The sequence below is a fragment of the Wyeomyia smithii genome, chromosome 1 (genome assembly GCF_029784165.1).
Source record: "Wyeomyia smithii strain HCP4-BCI-WySm-NY-G18 chromosome 1, ASM2978416v1, whole genome shotgun sequence".
NCBI classification, from domain to species: domain Eukaryota; kingdom Metazoa; phylum Arthropoda; class Insecta; order Diptera; family Culicidae; genus Wyeomyia; species Wyeomyia smithii.
Window position 1 is genome coordinate 125,695,701 of NC_073694.1, and position 16,573 is coordinate 125,712,273.

Consider the following 16,573-nt stretch of genomic DNA (forward strand, 5'->3'; position numbering starts at 1 on the left):
TTGGGTTTTTATTTTGGAGATAGAATTTCTTTATTGTCCACCATAACCACCATCCGCCTCCATTGAAAAAAGCTAGTGCAATGCATTATCATGATTCAAACCATATTTTGCGGTTTTGAAAGTTTCAAAACCCAGGAGACCCTATCGTTTGATATGTTTGCGTTGAATGTAGTCGAAAATTGATATTGGATTACCGACGCATTATGTATTATTCGTCGTCAGACAGAGCACAAATCGCAAACGAAAGTTCACGTTAACTGTTGTGGCATGTTTACCGCTCAGCATGAGCTTTTGATTAGCTGTGCGTGATAAAACCCAGTTTAGCTATTATACCTATCACATATGTAACGAATTAAGGTAGAAGATTGAAGTACAATTCTTTGAGGAAGATCGAAAATTATTTTCAGTCATGCACGAATATAAAGTAGATACTTACCACAAAATAAAGTTTTAAATATAAAAAAACTTACCTAGCAAAAGGTTCATGGTGGTGCCAAAATGGAGCTTGAGACTGACGAAGATTGCTGATAAAACGCGATGATGGAAATCCAGTCGAGTTCGGCTCGTTTACATTAAGACGGTTTGTTAATGCACGCACCTAAGAGATACAAAACATCTGTATGGTGGTTTTTAAGTTTAGTATTATTTACCCTTGACAGTAACGTAGAAAATAGGTTCTCTGCGGTTAAAATTTCAAACCCGTCATCATCATCTTCCTCTCCAGAGCTAGCAGAATCATTCACTTCGACGGTACTTCGTTGCGATGGACGCGAACTTCTACAATTTATAGGAATATTTGACAAATTAACTGAAAGCAACTTTAAGACTACGATTTATTCACCTTAACCTGTGCATTGTATGGAATCGAGGTTCCTCAGAATCACTTTCTCTGCTTAGTGATGTATGTCTATTTATTCTCGGGAATGACGAATCGTCCTCAACTTCTTTGTCTCCTAGTATAGCACTGAAGAAAATGATAAATTACATAAGTTACATGAAATCATACCTATCTTTATTAATTGTAAATTATTTAAAGCTAGTATCCTGATCAGCTAATTTGTTACGAACTGTTTTTGTATCAAGTTATGTTCTAAGCTTGGTTTCGTTATTATTTAAAATATCAAGAAGCCTATCAAATTTATATACTGTCTAGCTGACGCGGCAAACCCATTTTTTCTTCATTTTAATAATTTCAAACATTTATATTTGAATCTACATACATCCAAAGAGTGACCTTGCGATTTGTTTATATTTGGCAAATGTATAACGAATCAGTTATTGGATACGTTCAAACTTAATAGACAAATCGTTTACAATGATGGGTTTTATCGGAATGACAACTTCCTCCCCTTTTGACTTCCGTACATCAGTCGTCATTTTGGATTTCGGAGTCAACTTCTGGTCTCTGTGCATCATCCTTATTCTGAAAAACCCATATTGGGTGGTATTCGGCCATTTGTAGCTGTTCTCCAGAAGCCGGAAATCGCCATCTTAGAATTTAAAATGGTGTCTGAGGTCAATATTGGGTTGTATTATGTCACTTCCGGAAACTAGAAACCGGAAGATGTCTTATTGGATTTCAAAATATCATGCAAAGCCAATTTCTGGCCTCTGGCTGTCATTCTGGTTTCGATTTATCTTGGATGGTATTTGACACCGGAATTTTCTACTTCTGTGTGTCATTCTGGTTCCAGAAAACCCAAATGAGGTGGAAATCGATCATCTGGGCTGTTTTTTAAAAACCGGAAGTTGCCATCTTAGAATTCAAACCGAAGTCTGAGGTCGATTTTTGGCTTATGTACATCATTATGATTCCGGAAATACTTATGTTTGATAGTATTTGGACACTTTCAGCTGTTTTCCAGACACCGGAGGTCGCCATATTGGATTTCAAAATGGCATGTGGAATCCATTTCTGGCATCTGGGCATCTGGGCATTGTTCATATTCCAGAAATACCGATATTGGGTGGTATTGGATCATTTTCAACAGTTTTTCAAAAACCATCTCGGATTCAAATATAGCGCCTGTAGTCGATATTTGGCTACTGTACATCATCCCGATCATTTTACACTGTTTTTCGGAAAATTGGTTGAAATATCTGCTTCAATTTATTGGGAGACTCCCCACTCCCGTTCAAACCATGTCATACCATCATAGAAACATTTTTTGCCTTAAAAAACTTCCACATAACAAATTTGGTTCCATTTGCTTTATTAGTTCCCGAGTAATGCAGAAATTAGTGTTACACTTGTATAGGAGCCTTCCTTTCCAGAAGAGAGAAAGATATCGAACCACCATAAGAATATTTCTTGCTTTCAAAACCATCACACAACAAATTTACCTGATTAGTTCTTGAGTTGTACAGAAAAATTGTTTCATTTGTATGGGAGCCCTCCCTTCCAGAAGAGAGTAGGGTGTTAAACCACTACAGAAATAAATTTTCCTCTCAAAAACATCCACACGCGCAAAATTGGTTCTATGTTTTTGATAAGTTCTCGAGTTATGCAAAAAATTGTATTTCATTTTTATTGGCCCGTAGGGAGGAGTGCCAATATATTTGAGAAATATTTCTTTTGTTTGATAAGTTCTTGAGTTGTGCAGAAATTTGTGTTTCATTTGTATGGAACCCCTCCCTTACAAAGAAGGGAGGGGTTTCAAACCATCATAGACACCTGTTCATTGATTGAAAAACAAAAAATGCGAAATATTCGAAATTTTCATTCTAAACAGATATTGACGGATATCGTTTAAAGCAGTTTGTGTCTTTGAGGGATGAAATAACGTATTTGATTCCATAGTCTTTTGCTTTTGATTTTTCTAGAAATCCTTTTAAACATTCAAACAAGATAACAGAAATCAATACAATTCTATACTTATCATTCTGATATTATTAAAAAATATTACAGGCTTGAAGTGGCCGTCGATGGCATCTCATTTTGGTTCCTTTTGACAATGTTGTACACTTAATTTTCCCACCCAGGTGTAGGGGAGACTGGGGAGACTTGAACCTTTTATTGTAGCACACAGGCGGAATAAAATAGCTTGGTCAAATATTCTAAGAAATGTGCCATCCAGTGGTTAAAATTATCAATTGAGTTTTATAACAACGAAACTCTGCAACTTCTGCGCGTAGTTGATACATGTTGCCATGACCATCGGTTTCACTACCTGATATACGATATAAACAAAACTGTTCATCGTTACTCGGCGTCTCAAAGTGAACATACAATATGAGAGATAATGAAACGGAAGATTTTCGGATCGGTTCATCCATCAATTCAAACGTAGCAACCGGGAAAGTGAAACTCAAAGATAAAAAATCAATTTCGCTTGGCGTTGCTGACTTTTTTCGAAGTGTTTTTAAAAAATATTTATTTCATTTCTAAAAAAAAAAACCTAAAATGAGTATCGATAGTGGAAGCTTTTCTTGTGATAATGGTGACATCAGAACAAGGAAGCGTAGTGCAGGTATGTTTACTGGTTGTAAGTTTTGAAAAAGTGCTTTAACATCAAAACCCGTGTTTTAGGAAAGCGTACGTTACAGGACATTGCGTTACCGTTCATTGCACGTGATGGAAATGCTGGGCGATGTCAAATTGATGTCGAAAGCGGATGCAACCATTTTCAAGCGGTTTTGGACGTCGGGAATTTTATACGTCATTTCCGTACTAAGCATCCTTTCGAAGCGTTTAAACACGGCTTACTCAAGGAAGATAAAATTCCCCAAAAGAAACCACGAGTCATCACGAAAAGACAGGTCGCTGTAGATAAGCAGCTGTTTATGGAATCTATTATAAAGGTTGTGACTCTTCACCACTTACCATTGTCATGCGTGGAATGGGAGGGGTTTAAAGAGTTGTTTGACGCTTTGGCAGACGCGGTTGCAGCCAAAATTTATCGCAATAATTTAAAGCACCACATCAGCGACATCGCTAAGGAAATCCGCGCTGCTATAGCGAAAGAAATAGAAGGAAAACTCATCTCAGTAAAAGTGGATTCTGCATCTCGATATAACCGGAGCATTTTAGGAATAAACATTCAGTATGCTCTAGACGGCCGAGTGGTTATTCGGACTAGTGGTAAGTATACCAAAGAATACTTTTCCAACCAATGACGTGAGCTATTGGGTAGGAAGTTTGTGTTATACAGGTAATACATTGTGTACTAGTTAATAACGCATGTTAAAGGCATGATTGAAATCAAAGAGAGACAAACTGCTACATTTCTCAAAAAGACAATTTTAGAAGTTTTAACTTCATATGGCGTATCTATTGAGCAGATTTTTTCGGTTACGGTGGATAACGGTGCAAACACACGAGCGGGGGCCTAGTGTGGTTGGTAACGTCTCCGCCAACCACGCTCGACGCCTGGGTTCGAATCCCACCGCCGACATAGGTGTCGATGGTTGTGAGGTGGCGTGATCCACTCACAACCAACCCAACTGGTCTAGATTCAATCCTAGCCGACACCGGGAGATTTTCTGAGGCGAAAAATCTCTGGGATCACGCCTTCCATCGCATGAGGAAGTAAAGCCGTTGGCGTCGGTCCGTTAATAAACGGGTCGTGAGTTAGGGTCCTGGGTGTGGAGTCGCCTTCCTGGGCGTCGGTGATTGGCCACAACAGTGGCGGAACTAGACCGACGGAAAATAAGCGAGAATAAAAAAAAACGGTGCAAACATGATTGCAGCCGTGAAGCAGCTGAAAATTGAACTCAATAGCATTATTTCTGAGACGGAAGCTGTCGGTTTTGAAATTCCCGATGACTACGAGGAGGAAGATCAAAATAATGAAATAATAGAAAGTTTGACAGGAGAGTTTAAAGAACAATTGAATTTGATCCGTTGCTCGGTGCACACCTTACAATTGGCTATATTGGATGTGGTTAAGAAGACGAACAAATCAGTTATAGAAATCACTGCGGTCGCGAAAAAATGCAGACATGCCAAATACAAAACGTACTTCAAATTCCACAACGTTACGATTCCACCAGTATGGTGTCAAACCCGATGGGGAGGCATATTCCAAATGATGGAAAACTTCCAACGGCAAAAGCAAGTTTTCCAGAAACTAGCCACTGAGTTTCCAGAATTAGGTGAATTGAAAATGAATATTGCTTTTACATCATGGAATAAAACTCAATTAAATGTTTGGTAATTTTAGATGTCTCGGCCGAGAACTGGTTATTCATTGAAGATTATGTTCAAGCCTTCAAGCCTTTGTTTGTTTGCACTAAACGAATGCAAGATAAGCACGTATCGTTGTCGTATTTTTATTTGGCTTGGTTGAAGACAATTAATGAGCTCAAAAGCATTCCTTTCAACCCTTTCGTACCAAAATTAATCGAGTCGATTCAAAAGCGATTGGAAAGCTTGAAAAAGTCTCGTGCATTCCAAATGGCTTTATACTTGGATCCACGCCTAAATTTCCTCCATTCGAAGCTGTTTAACGACGAAGAGAAGTCACTTATACAGGTAAAAACGTTTCTCAGTTTGTAAAACATCTTATATCCAAGTAAGGGAATGATTACAAATAGTATTTCATATCACTTTTGTAGAACAGTATTATGGACACATGGAATCGCATTTGTAAACTCCGACCTTCTTTCAACTCTACTGAAACCGAAAAATGTGATACCAGCGACAACAATAATTTTCATGAGTTTCTAACAGATTTTTGCCTTTCTCCTAGAAAGGTATAGCAATCACTTGCAAAACCGAAGCTATAAAAGTGCTCCAAAGGGCCGAATGGCATATATCACTCGACTCAGCTCGACGAGCTGAGCATTTTCTGTATGTGTGTGTGTGTATGTGTGTGTGTATGTGTGTATGTGTGTGTGTGTGTGTTTGTGTGTGTGTATGTGCAGATTTTTATTCTCACTCACTTTTCTCAAAGATGGCTGGACCGATTTTCATGAATTTAATTGCAAATGAAAGGTCTTGTTGTCCCATAAAACCCTATTAAATTTCATTGTAATCGGATTTTTAGCTTAGAGGTTATGTAGCAAAATGTAAAAATCATGAAACATCATTATCTCGAAAACTATGCAACCGATTTGAACAAAATATATTTCAAATTAACGGGCTACCTGAAAAACCCTTAACCTTAAAATTTTATGAAGATTGAACTTGTGGTTCAAAAGTTATGGAGAGAAACGTGTTCTGAAGACTGTTTAATCTCACTCATGTTTCTCAGAGATGGCTAGACCGATTTTCATAAAATCAGTGTCAAATGGAAGGTCTAGTTGCCCCATAAGACCTTATTGATTTGTTTTGCAATCAGACTATTACTTTGCCTGTTATGTTTAAAAATGTGAAATCCAGCTATGAAAAGGAACATATTCCGAAGACTACTTGGACTCACTCACTTTTCTCAGAGATGGCTGAGCCGATTTTCACTAAATTAAAGTCAAATGAGAGGTCTAGCTGCCTCATAACACCCTATTGAATTTAAATATAATCGGACTGTAACTTTGTCTGTAATGTGTCGAAATGTGAAAATCACGAAACTTCATTATCTCAGAAACTACACAACCGATTCAATCAATATTATCAATATTATTATCAGATGAGCAGGCTAAGGGTTAACTGATGAATTATGATTAAACATGTGGTTTCAAAGTTTGGCTGCCGTCTACGTTCCCATTTTATTGGATTATAATCGAAGTTAAGCAACCGTTATGTATTAAATTGTTAATAAAACAACTAAAGTCTATTATCTCAAAGACTACATGACTTGTTTGAACATAACTAGTGTCATACGAACGAGTCATCTCTCGAAATTACAAATAACAAGCTTCATAACAATTTGATATGTGGCATTTCGATTACAGAAATATTCATATTGAGTATTATTCGGTCATTTTCGACTGTTTCCTAAAAGTTGCCATTTAGCAATTCAAAATGGCGCCTGAGGTCAATTGTTAGCTCATTGCATCATTCTAGTTCCAGAGATACTCATATTGGATGGTATTTGGTTATTTTAGGCTGTTTTTCATAAACCGAAAGTCGCCATCTTGGATTTCAAAATGGTATTTAAGATAATTTCTAGCCTCTGAGTGTCATTCTGGTTGAAGAAACACCCACATTGGGTGTTATTCGATCATTTTCGGCTGTTTCCCAGGAACCGGAAGTCGCCAACCTAGAATCCAAAATGGGATGTGTGGTCGATTTCAGCTGCTGTGTATCATTCTAGATCCGGAGATACTCATGTCAGACGGAAATCGGCCATTTTTGGCTGTTTTTCAGAAACCAGAAGTTGCCATCCTACAATTCATAGTGGTGTTCTTGCAACATTCTGGCTCCGGAGATACTCATATTGGGTGGTATTTGATCACTTTGGGCTGTTTTTCAGAAACCGAAAGTCGTCATTTGAACTTTAAAATTGCCTGTGAAATCAATTTCTGTCATCTGGGCGTAATTCTGGTTCCGAAAAGATTCATATTGAATGGTATTTGGTCATTTCCGGCTGTTTGCCAGACAGCGGAAGTCACCATCTTAAAATTCAAGATTGTGTCTGTGATCAATTTTTAGCTTCTGTGCATCTTTCTGGTTCCGGAGATACTCATATTTAATGGGAATCGTCCATTTCAACTTGATTTCCAGAAACCGGAAGTTGCCATCTTACAATCCAAAATGTTGCCTGAGGTCGATTATGGATTATTTTTTATTTAAGAGTGGATATACTTTTATTGGATTGAAGCGTTCCTGTAAATCTATTTTTACAAATAAAAGTTTAAATGAGAGAGGCTGGGTCTGACCGCTAGGTGGATTAATTTAGGTTTTGGGTAGTACATCCGACGATGATATATCACAGAAGCTAACTTTTAAACAACAGCTCAAAGTTCAAGATGCAGAGCCTCGCTTGAACTATACTGAAGATGTTTAAGAGTATTGGATTAAGCGAAGAATAAGCCATCCTGAGTTGTTTGAAGTGGCGATGGTAGTTTTGGCAACCCCGTCTAACCAAGTGTCTGTGGAACGAGCTTTCTCCACTCTAGCATTAGTGCTTTCCTCTCACAGAGTAACTCTTGGAAAAGAAACGCTAGAAAACATTCTTTTGGCGAAGCTGAATCGGGAGGTGTTCGAACAGATCCTACAAACGCACGGTTGGAAAGACAATATTGTAATTGAGTAACTGACAATAAACAATCTTAATTGTTTGAGAAATCACTAATTTTCACCACTCTTCCTGTTTTTTATTTTTCAGATAATCTGTCCAAACCAGTCTACCGTTCCATGTTATGTTTGTTTCTATATGAAAAAGAATTTTTGAATTATATAAAAATTATGCAATGTCCTCTAGTGAATAGCTCCACAAGTATATTTACACCTGACACACATTACTAAAATAATAATCAGAACGACTTTACTGATAAACAAAATGTTATTTGCTGTAAATATCGAAAGGAAATTGTCCAAGTCCAAATATTGAAAGACAGCCTGAATATTTTTGAATACCAATGGTGTTCAATAAATTGAGTTACATTTAAACTTGTTATTGTAATATATGGTAAAACTAAAATAAGGAATATCGTTTATAAAAACGTAATGACTTAGTTAATAAATTTCGATAAATATTATAAATTATAATGGTATGATCGCTGTGTGCTTTTGTATGTTTAGAGCTGATGTAAGACAGTCGGTTGCAGATCATATGCACGAATCCCGATACAGAGGAGACTGTTAGTAGGATCATAGCACTACCCTTACTAACACGCAGAGAATCCTGAGTAATAATTCCCAGGATACCGATTAACACGGTGACGGAATCGTGAAAGGAATCGCAAACACGATCCGGAGGATTCCCACTCACGATTCTTATTCAAGAATCGTAGAGCCATATACACTGGATTCCTGAGGATCCTTTTTTCAGGAATCCTTTTCAAGGACGCTCACGAATCCAATGTGAGGAATCCCAGAGAATCTATGCGAATCGTATGTGTTCGTCCGGGTAGACTTGTAATTGTCTTGCAACCAAGTCTGTGTCAGGAAAAAGGTCAAGTTCCGACAGTGAAATGTTAGTTTTTAAACTTTGCTTTGCTCTTCGTGAGTGCAGGAAACTTTTTTCTTGAAAATGATGGGGATATTTAATTATCATAATAATGCATGCATTCAATCACTTATATTTATTTGTTTTTATTCAGTTGATTATTTATGATTTATTTATCTATGAATATTTATCTAGAAGTTGCCAATGCCTATTGCATCTGAGTTCAACGCAATTATTCAGTACAAGTTACGAACAGTAGTATTCAAATTCAGTTCCGTGAAGGTGAAAATGATTTTCAGTTTCGACATCATACAATCGAGATCAATAATATGATCTGTCTAGATACCGTTGTCATGTAACAATTTATGTTTGTGTATAGAAGAGATATTTGACGTAAAGGTTGCCTCGATATCAGTCTGTTTGAGTTTCTAGGTGGTGATTTTTTTCAGCACTGGTGCCATCTATCTTCTTTTTCTATACATAAAAAAATTCAGCTCTGTCTGTCTGTCTGTCTGATCCATATAGGCTTGGAAACTACTGAACCGGGCCGAGAAAGGTGACTAAGATAGTTCCCAGTTCCCCTCTGGTCCAAGCATTTTGCCAACTGATGATCGTATTCTGACGTACAAATGAGAAAAATTCATTAAAGGCAATTGGTCTTTCATAAATATCACCGTTTGTTGCGCCCACCTTAGCCAAAGAGTCCGCTTTCTCATTACCCGGTATCGAGCAGTGAGAAGGGACCCACGCTAAGGTAATCTGAGTAGATTTTTCGGATAAAGCACTCAGATGTTCCCGTATTTTCCCCAGGAAATACGGAGAGTGCTTAACATCTTTCATCGATCGGAGAGCCTCAAAGGAGCTGAGACTGTCCGTAAAGATGAAATAATGGTCCGTGGGCATTTTTTCGATAATCCCTAGGGTGTACTGAATTGCAGCTAATTCTGCGACGTAAACAGAAGCAGGGTTATCGAGCTTATGGGAGACGGTTAAATTGTTATTGAAGATACCGAAGCCAGTGGACCCATCAAGAAGTGATCCGTCAGTGTAGAACATATTGTCGCAGTTGATATTTCGATATTTATTGGAAAAAAATTTAGGGATCTGCTGCACGCGTAAATGATCCGGGATTCCACGAGTTTCTTCTATCATGGATGTATCGAAAAACACAGTAGAATCAGAAGTATTTGATAAGTCGACACGATTTGGAATATTCGAAGAAGGGTTAATATTTTGGGACATGTGATTGAAATACAATGTCATAAAACGGGTTTGAGAATTAAGTTCGATTAACCTTTCAAAATTTTCAATCACGGGACGGTTCAAGACCTCGCATTTGATAAGAATACGAGATGACAGGCTCCAGAAGCGGTTTTTCAATCGTAGTACTCCAGCTAAGATCTCCAAACTCATCGTATGGGTCGATTGCATGCAACCCAAGGCGATACGCTAACAACGATATTGTATTCGCTCCAGTTTGAACAAATGTGTGTTTGCTGCGGAGCGGAAGCAGAAACACCCGTACTTAATAACAGACAGTATCGTTGTTTGGTAAAGCCTTATAAGGTCTCCTGGGTGGGCTCCCCACCATTGTCCGGTTATTGTACGAAGAAAATTCACTCTTTGTTGACATTTTTTCATCAGACACCTCACGTGACAACCCCAGGTGCCTTTAGAGTCGAACCAGACACCAAGATATTTGTGTACCAAAACCTGAGAAATTGTTTTACCCATTAATTGTGTTTGAAGCTGAGCAGGTTCATGCTTCCTAGAAAAAACTACTATCTCAGTCTTCTCCGGAGAGAATTCGATACCTAGCTGTAAAGCCCAAGCAGACAAATTGTCCAAGGTATCTTGCAATGGTCCTTGAAAATCGGCAGCTTTGGCTCCTGTAACAGAGATTAGACTGTCGTTTGAAAGTTGTCTTATCGTGCATGAATTTGCCAGACATTCGTCGATGTTATTTACATAAAAGTTGTAAAGAAGGGGGCTTAAACATGAGCCCTGGGGAAGACCCATGTAGCTAATGCGAAAAGTTGCCAAATCGCCGTGCGTAAAATGCATGTGCTTTTCGGACAACAAATTGTGCAAAAAATTGTTCAAAATTGGAGAAAATCCTTGTCGGTGAAGTTTACCCGAAAGAATGTCAATAGAAACGGAATCAAAAGCCTCCTCATGTCCAAGAACGCAGACGCCATTTGTTCTTTACGAGCATACGCCAGCTGAATATCTGTTGAAAGCAACGCAAGACAATCATTCGTCCCTTTGGCACGGCGGAAGCCAAATTGAGTATCTGAAAGCAAACCATTTGATTCGACCCAATGGTCTAAACGACGGAGTATCATTTTTTCCATCAATTTCCGGATACAGGATAGCATTGCAATCGGCCTATGAGAGTTGTGATCAGAAGCTGGTTTCCCTGGTTTTTGGATGGCGATCACCTTCACTTGCCTCCAATCCTGCGGTACAATGTTTTGCTCCAGGAACTTATTGAACAAGTTCAACAAGCGCCTCTTGGCATTGCCGGGTAGATTCTTCAACAAGTTGAATTTGATTCTATCTAACCCAGGCGCGTTATTGTTACAGGACAGGAGGGCAACTGAAAATTCTGCCATCGTAAAAGGTGATTCTATCGCGTCGTGGCCCGGAGACGCATCGCGAACAATGTTTTGCTCAGGAACAGAGTCCGGACATACTTTCCTGGCAAAATCAAATATCTACCTACTTGAAGACTCTTCGCTTTTGTTGACCGTTACGCGATTCCGCATTCTTCTGGCTGTGTTCCAAAGAGTGCTCATCGATGTCTCCCTCGACGTCTCGTTCACAAATCGACGCCAATATCCGCGTTTCTTTGCTTTAGCCAAGCATTTAAGCTTGGTATCAAGCTCCGAATACCGTATATAGTCGCCAGGTATACCTTTCTTCTGATAGGCCAAAAACGCGTCGGATCTTTGCGTGTAGACATCGGAACACTCTTTGTCCCACCACGGAGTGGGAGGCCGTTTTTTGATCGTTACGCCGGGATATTTCTTCGTTTGGGCTTGCAACGCGGCGTCGAGAATCAAGCCCGCGAGGAGGTTGTATTCTTCAAGTGGTGGATGATGTTGAATCGACTCGACCGCTTTTGAAATCATTTCCTCGTATAACTTCCAATCGACATTCCGAGTGAGGTCATACGGAATGTCAATTGGTCGCATGCGAGTTGACCCGTTAGTAATTGAAATAATAATAGGCAAATGGTCGCTACCGTGAGGATCGAGGATTGCCTTCCATGTGCAATCCAACCGTAGCGACGTCGAACATAAGGATAGATCCAAAGCGCTTGGGCACGCTGGAGGTTTCGGGATACGTGTCATTTCACCGTTGCTTAAAATAGTCATATCAAAGTCATCGCAAAGGTTATAGATTAAAGAGGAGCGGTTATCATCGTAAGGGGAACCCCAAGCCACACCATGAGAGTTGAAGTCTCCCAAAATCAAACGTGGCGAGGGAAGAAGTTCTATTAAATCAAAGAGCAGCCGTTGCACAACCTGTGCTCTGGGAGGAATATATATTGAGGCAATACAAAGCTCTTTACCTTGTATTGTCATTTGACATGCGACAACTTCGATGCCTGAAATCGAGGGGAGGTTAATACGATAGAAAGAATAGCACTTTTTAATCCCTAAAAGTACTCCTCCATATGGGGTGTCTCGATCAAGGCGAATAATATTAAAATCATGGAAGTTGAGATCAATATTTCAAGTAAGCCAAGTTTCACAAAGGGAAAATGCATCGCATTTGTTTTTATTTATCAAAACATTAAACGAATCAATTTTTGGTAAAATACTTCTACAATTCCACTGTAAGACAGAGATAGAATCCTTCATATACGCAGTTGAATTAGGCTTCAACTGCTTCAAAAATGATCTAACTGTTGGAAGGAATGCTGTCAGAAAAATTTTAATTGGATCGGGTACATTGAAATTTTCAAAAATCTAGTCCACAATGTCAGAAAATGTCACTAATCCAGAGTTTGTTTCATCAACTGGATGTGCAAAAGGAACAACTGGGGTTTTAGATGTACCTGGCAGTGCTAGGAACTCCTTCTGGGACTTTAAATTTGCAAGCCCAGGAGGAGTTTGCTTCGGTTTTTTCCGCAGCACTGTTTGGTTTGTTTGTAACTTTCATTTCACTTTGAGAAATCTTAGGACCTTTTCTGGGAAGTTTAGGAGAGGAAATATTTTTCCTTTTTCTAGACTCCCCAGGATTGGCATAAGATGTTCCCGCTGGTGAATCGTCAGAATCGGTTTCATCAGAGGACAACAGATCAAAGGGGTTCGATGTAATGGTGGAAGTGGTCACAGTCTTCTGCAGCATCTCAGCGTAAGAACGCTTTGAACGCTCCGTAAGTGACCGCTTGATTTTATCTCTGCGCTGCATGTACACCGGGCATGTGGAGAGCTCATGCTGGTTTTCCCCACAGTGAATACATTTTTCAGCATAAACACTGCAAGAATCTTCCGCATGAGTCTCCCCACACTTGCTACTTCGTGCCTTATTGCAGCAGTAGGCGGCTGTGTGGCCTAACTGCTTGCAATTGGTGCAATTCATAACACGGGGTACATACAATCGCACAGGCAGACGAACCCGGTCGATCGAGACGTGGCTAGGGAGTGTAGATCCGGCAAACTTAACGCGAAACGAGTCTGACGGAGTGTACACTTTTTTACCGCCGACGAGAGATACAGACCGCAATTGCTTGCAGTCGAGCACCTTCACAACGGGACATGTGCTATTCTTGAAGCACCCTTTAGCACTTTGCAAAATACACTCGACGGACAGACTCGAATCGGTTATGACACCGTCGATCTCCACGTCTCGTGCGGGTATGTAAACGCGATACTCGCGTGTGAAGAGCTCAGAGCAAGCGATAGTATTGGCCTGTGCCAGATCACTGACCACGACACGGGGATTGTTAGGTCGGGCCTTGGAAATTTCGGTCACAGCCTTGTACCCCTTCGTTAGGTCTTTAGAAATTTGCAGTATGTTTAATCGCTTTGAATTCACTCCTGCCTTTGGACGAAAATAAACAGTATAGCTGCCCTGTTGAGATCCGTCCGGGTAAAGCCTGGGGCGAGGGGGGACTGGAGAATGAACAGGGGAGGGGTTAACAGAAGGGTCAGGGTCAGGGGGGTTCGGGGACGGTAGCACGGGAGGCGAGGGATCTATATCCATCGCGCTAAATCTAGCGCACTAGCGCACTAGCGCCGACAAGAACACGTACCTCTTTACTTCTTCCTTCCAGCAGTGGTTGTCCGATCGTTCGAAGCTGCACCCAAAGCAGCCAGCAGCACCAGTTCAGCAGCACCAGTTCAGCAGCACCAATACAGCCACCAGCAGTGAGCCGGTGTGAGATCACTCAGCACAGCGACACGACTCGACTGTCAACTGATGGCCTTGAACTCGAAAGATCTATTCACTGTGCACAGATCAAAACTGCAGCTGGTATTTTGCACCAATACAGCCAAAGTTGCGAGCCGGGTACAGAACGTAGCGACACAACTCACAATCTAGTTGGCCTTTAGCGCGAATAATATACTCTTTTGTTTGGTTATTCGTACACACGGACCGGATTGTAATAGAACGACCACTTTGCACGTCCGTATATTTTCGTGTTGTCAAAGTCAAAATTGTGACCATGATCTAGGTGATGCTGTACTAATCCTGTTTTTGCTTCTTTTTCCGTATGTCATTTTTGTGTTCATTTATTCTCGTTTCCAACATACGCCCTGTTTGTCCAACATAAACTTTGCCATCATCTGTGCCACACGGAACCTCATACACGACATTTTTCGTTCTCATTTTTGGAATCGGGTCATTAAGGCGGCTAAATACCGTGTCTTTTATCTTGCCACCCGGTTTATTCGCTAATGTTATTCCCTGCTTATTTAAAATTTTTGATAATTTTTCGCTTAGCCCTGGAATGTAGGGAGCGAAGACAAACCTTTTTTCCTGATTATTGCTTTTGTCTATTTGAATCGGTACCTGGAATGGTTTATTTTTCGTATAAACCATTCCAGGTACCGATTGCACAAAAGAATTTTCCTCATTGCTGTTATTGTGCACTGTCTCTGATTTGCATCTGTGAGCTTAATTTCTCGATCGACTAACGCGATCGCTGTGTGCAAACGGACTTTCTGAATGGAAATCTTCTTTTTGAAATTTTCTTGTTTCAGTGCCCAAATCTTTGTTACTTTTCCCTCTCTCCTGTGAAGCATCTTATATAGGAACCTAAGTTTTTGATTCTCTTCCCTTTCAAGCGTGAACATTAATTTTTCATGAAATGTGGCGGGGGTAAAAATCTAACACCTATCTTCGTTCGATCCTTCCAGCCGTAACGAAGGGACGTCGATTCGGAGCGGCACGAAAGGAAGCGGAACAGCACGCAGCACCATCGGAGCAGAGCGAGGAAACCAACGGCGGTGATAATAACGCAGCGAAATCTCTGACCAGTCGCCTTAGACGGTCGCGGTTCGCACTGACGCAATAGGTCGCAGCTTCAGCACTGTTCTTCCTTTCTAGTAAGTAATAAATTTGAAAATTGGAACAAAAAAGTCAGTAAGCAAACCACACTGGTGGGAGAAGAATGTTGTTTTGTCATGTAAGTTATAAATGAAAATTTGTGTAGTACGTGTAAACAACATGTGATGTTCAAATAAAATTTTGGATCTATCGATGGCTGAATAACAGTACGTCGAAACATGATGTAAAACAAACACAGTGTGTACCTATATTTTATCTAGAAATATCAACCATCCAAAGAGAATAAAATTATACGGTGACGAAAAACCCCAAATAATAGCATAATTGTAACGTTCAACATATTATGGAATTCGCGCTTTTTATTGGGAAATACTTGAAATAGTATGTATTTTTTACATCTGAAAAAATATGTTTGTTTGAAACAAGTAGTAAAAAATACCAAATTGTTTTGTCACATAGCGTAAATAACCGCATAACTGTCACACTACTTAACTTTTTCAACTTTTTTTGTCAAAAAGCTTCCATCCAAATCCAAAGTAATGTTCGATGTATACATATTGTAAATTAGTGCTTTCTTCATGATACTAAGTTTAGTTAAAGTGTCTATTTGCAAGAATATATTAGGAACAATGCATTTAAGGTCACAATATAAAAGTGTCATTTGCTTGAACAACCAATTTTGCAAATGTTTCAATCATGCGATTATGGGCAGTTCACTTATGGAGCTCATACAAATCAAACATGAATTTGCATGGTGGTTTGACCTCCGCACTCTGGAAGGGGAGGGAGGTCTCCCATACAAATTAAACAGATATTTCAACCAGGTTTTCCGGGAAACAGCCTAAAATGATCAGGTCGATGCACAGGAGCCAAAACTCGACTCCAGACGCCACTCATAAATTTAAGATGGGAACTTCCGGTTTCTAATATGTATTAGTGTTGCCGGAACCAGGATGACGCCCAGGATGACCCCAAGGATGACGAAAATGTCTCCAAATGACAATTTGAAATCCAAGATGGCGACTTCTGGTTTCGGGAAACAGCGGGAAGTGACCAAA

At 39.8% G+C, this 16,573-nt stretch overlaps 2 protein-coding genes across 13 annotated transcripts in view; one reads left to right on the forward strand and one right to left on the reverse strand.

The window, feature by feature from the left end:
• The window catches only part of LOC129722120 (probable serine/threonine-protein kinase DDB_G0282963), a 197,843-nt gene that overhangs the window by 74,201 nt on the left and 107,069 nt on the right, over window positions 1-16,573 (reverse strand). For all 12 annotated transcript variants that reach the window (XM_055676039.1, XM_055675877.1, XM_055675394.1 and 9 more), the window contains 3 exons: window positions 842-964; window positions 651-777; window positions 471-598 (listed from right to left, as the gene is read on the reverse strand). In XM_055676039.1, coding sequence (XP_055532014.1) covers window positions 471-598; window positions 651-777; window positions 842-964 — 378 coding nt within the window. The remainder of the gene's footprint in view (window positions 1-470; window positions 599-650; window positions 778-841; window positions 965-16,573) is intronic.
• Window positions 1-16,573, forward strand: part of LOC129723146 (uncharacterized) — a 425,361-nt gene that overhangs the window by 26,487 nt on the left and 382,301 nt on the right. The window lies entirely within an intron of this gene.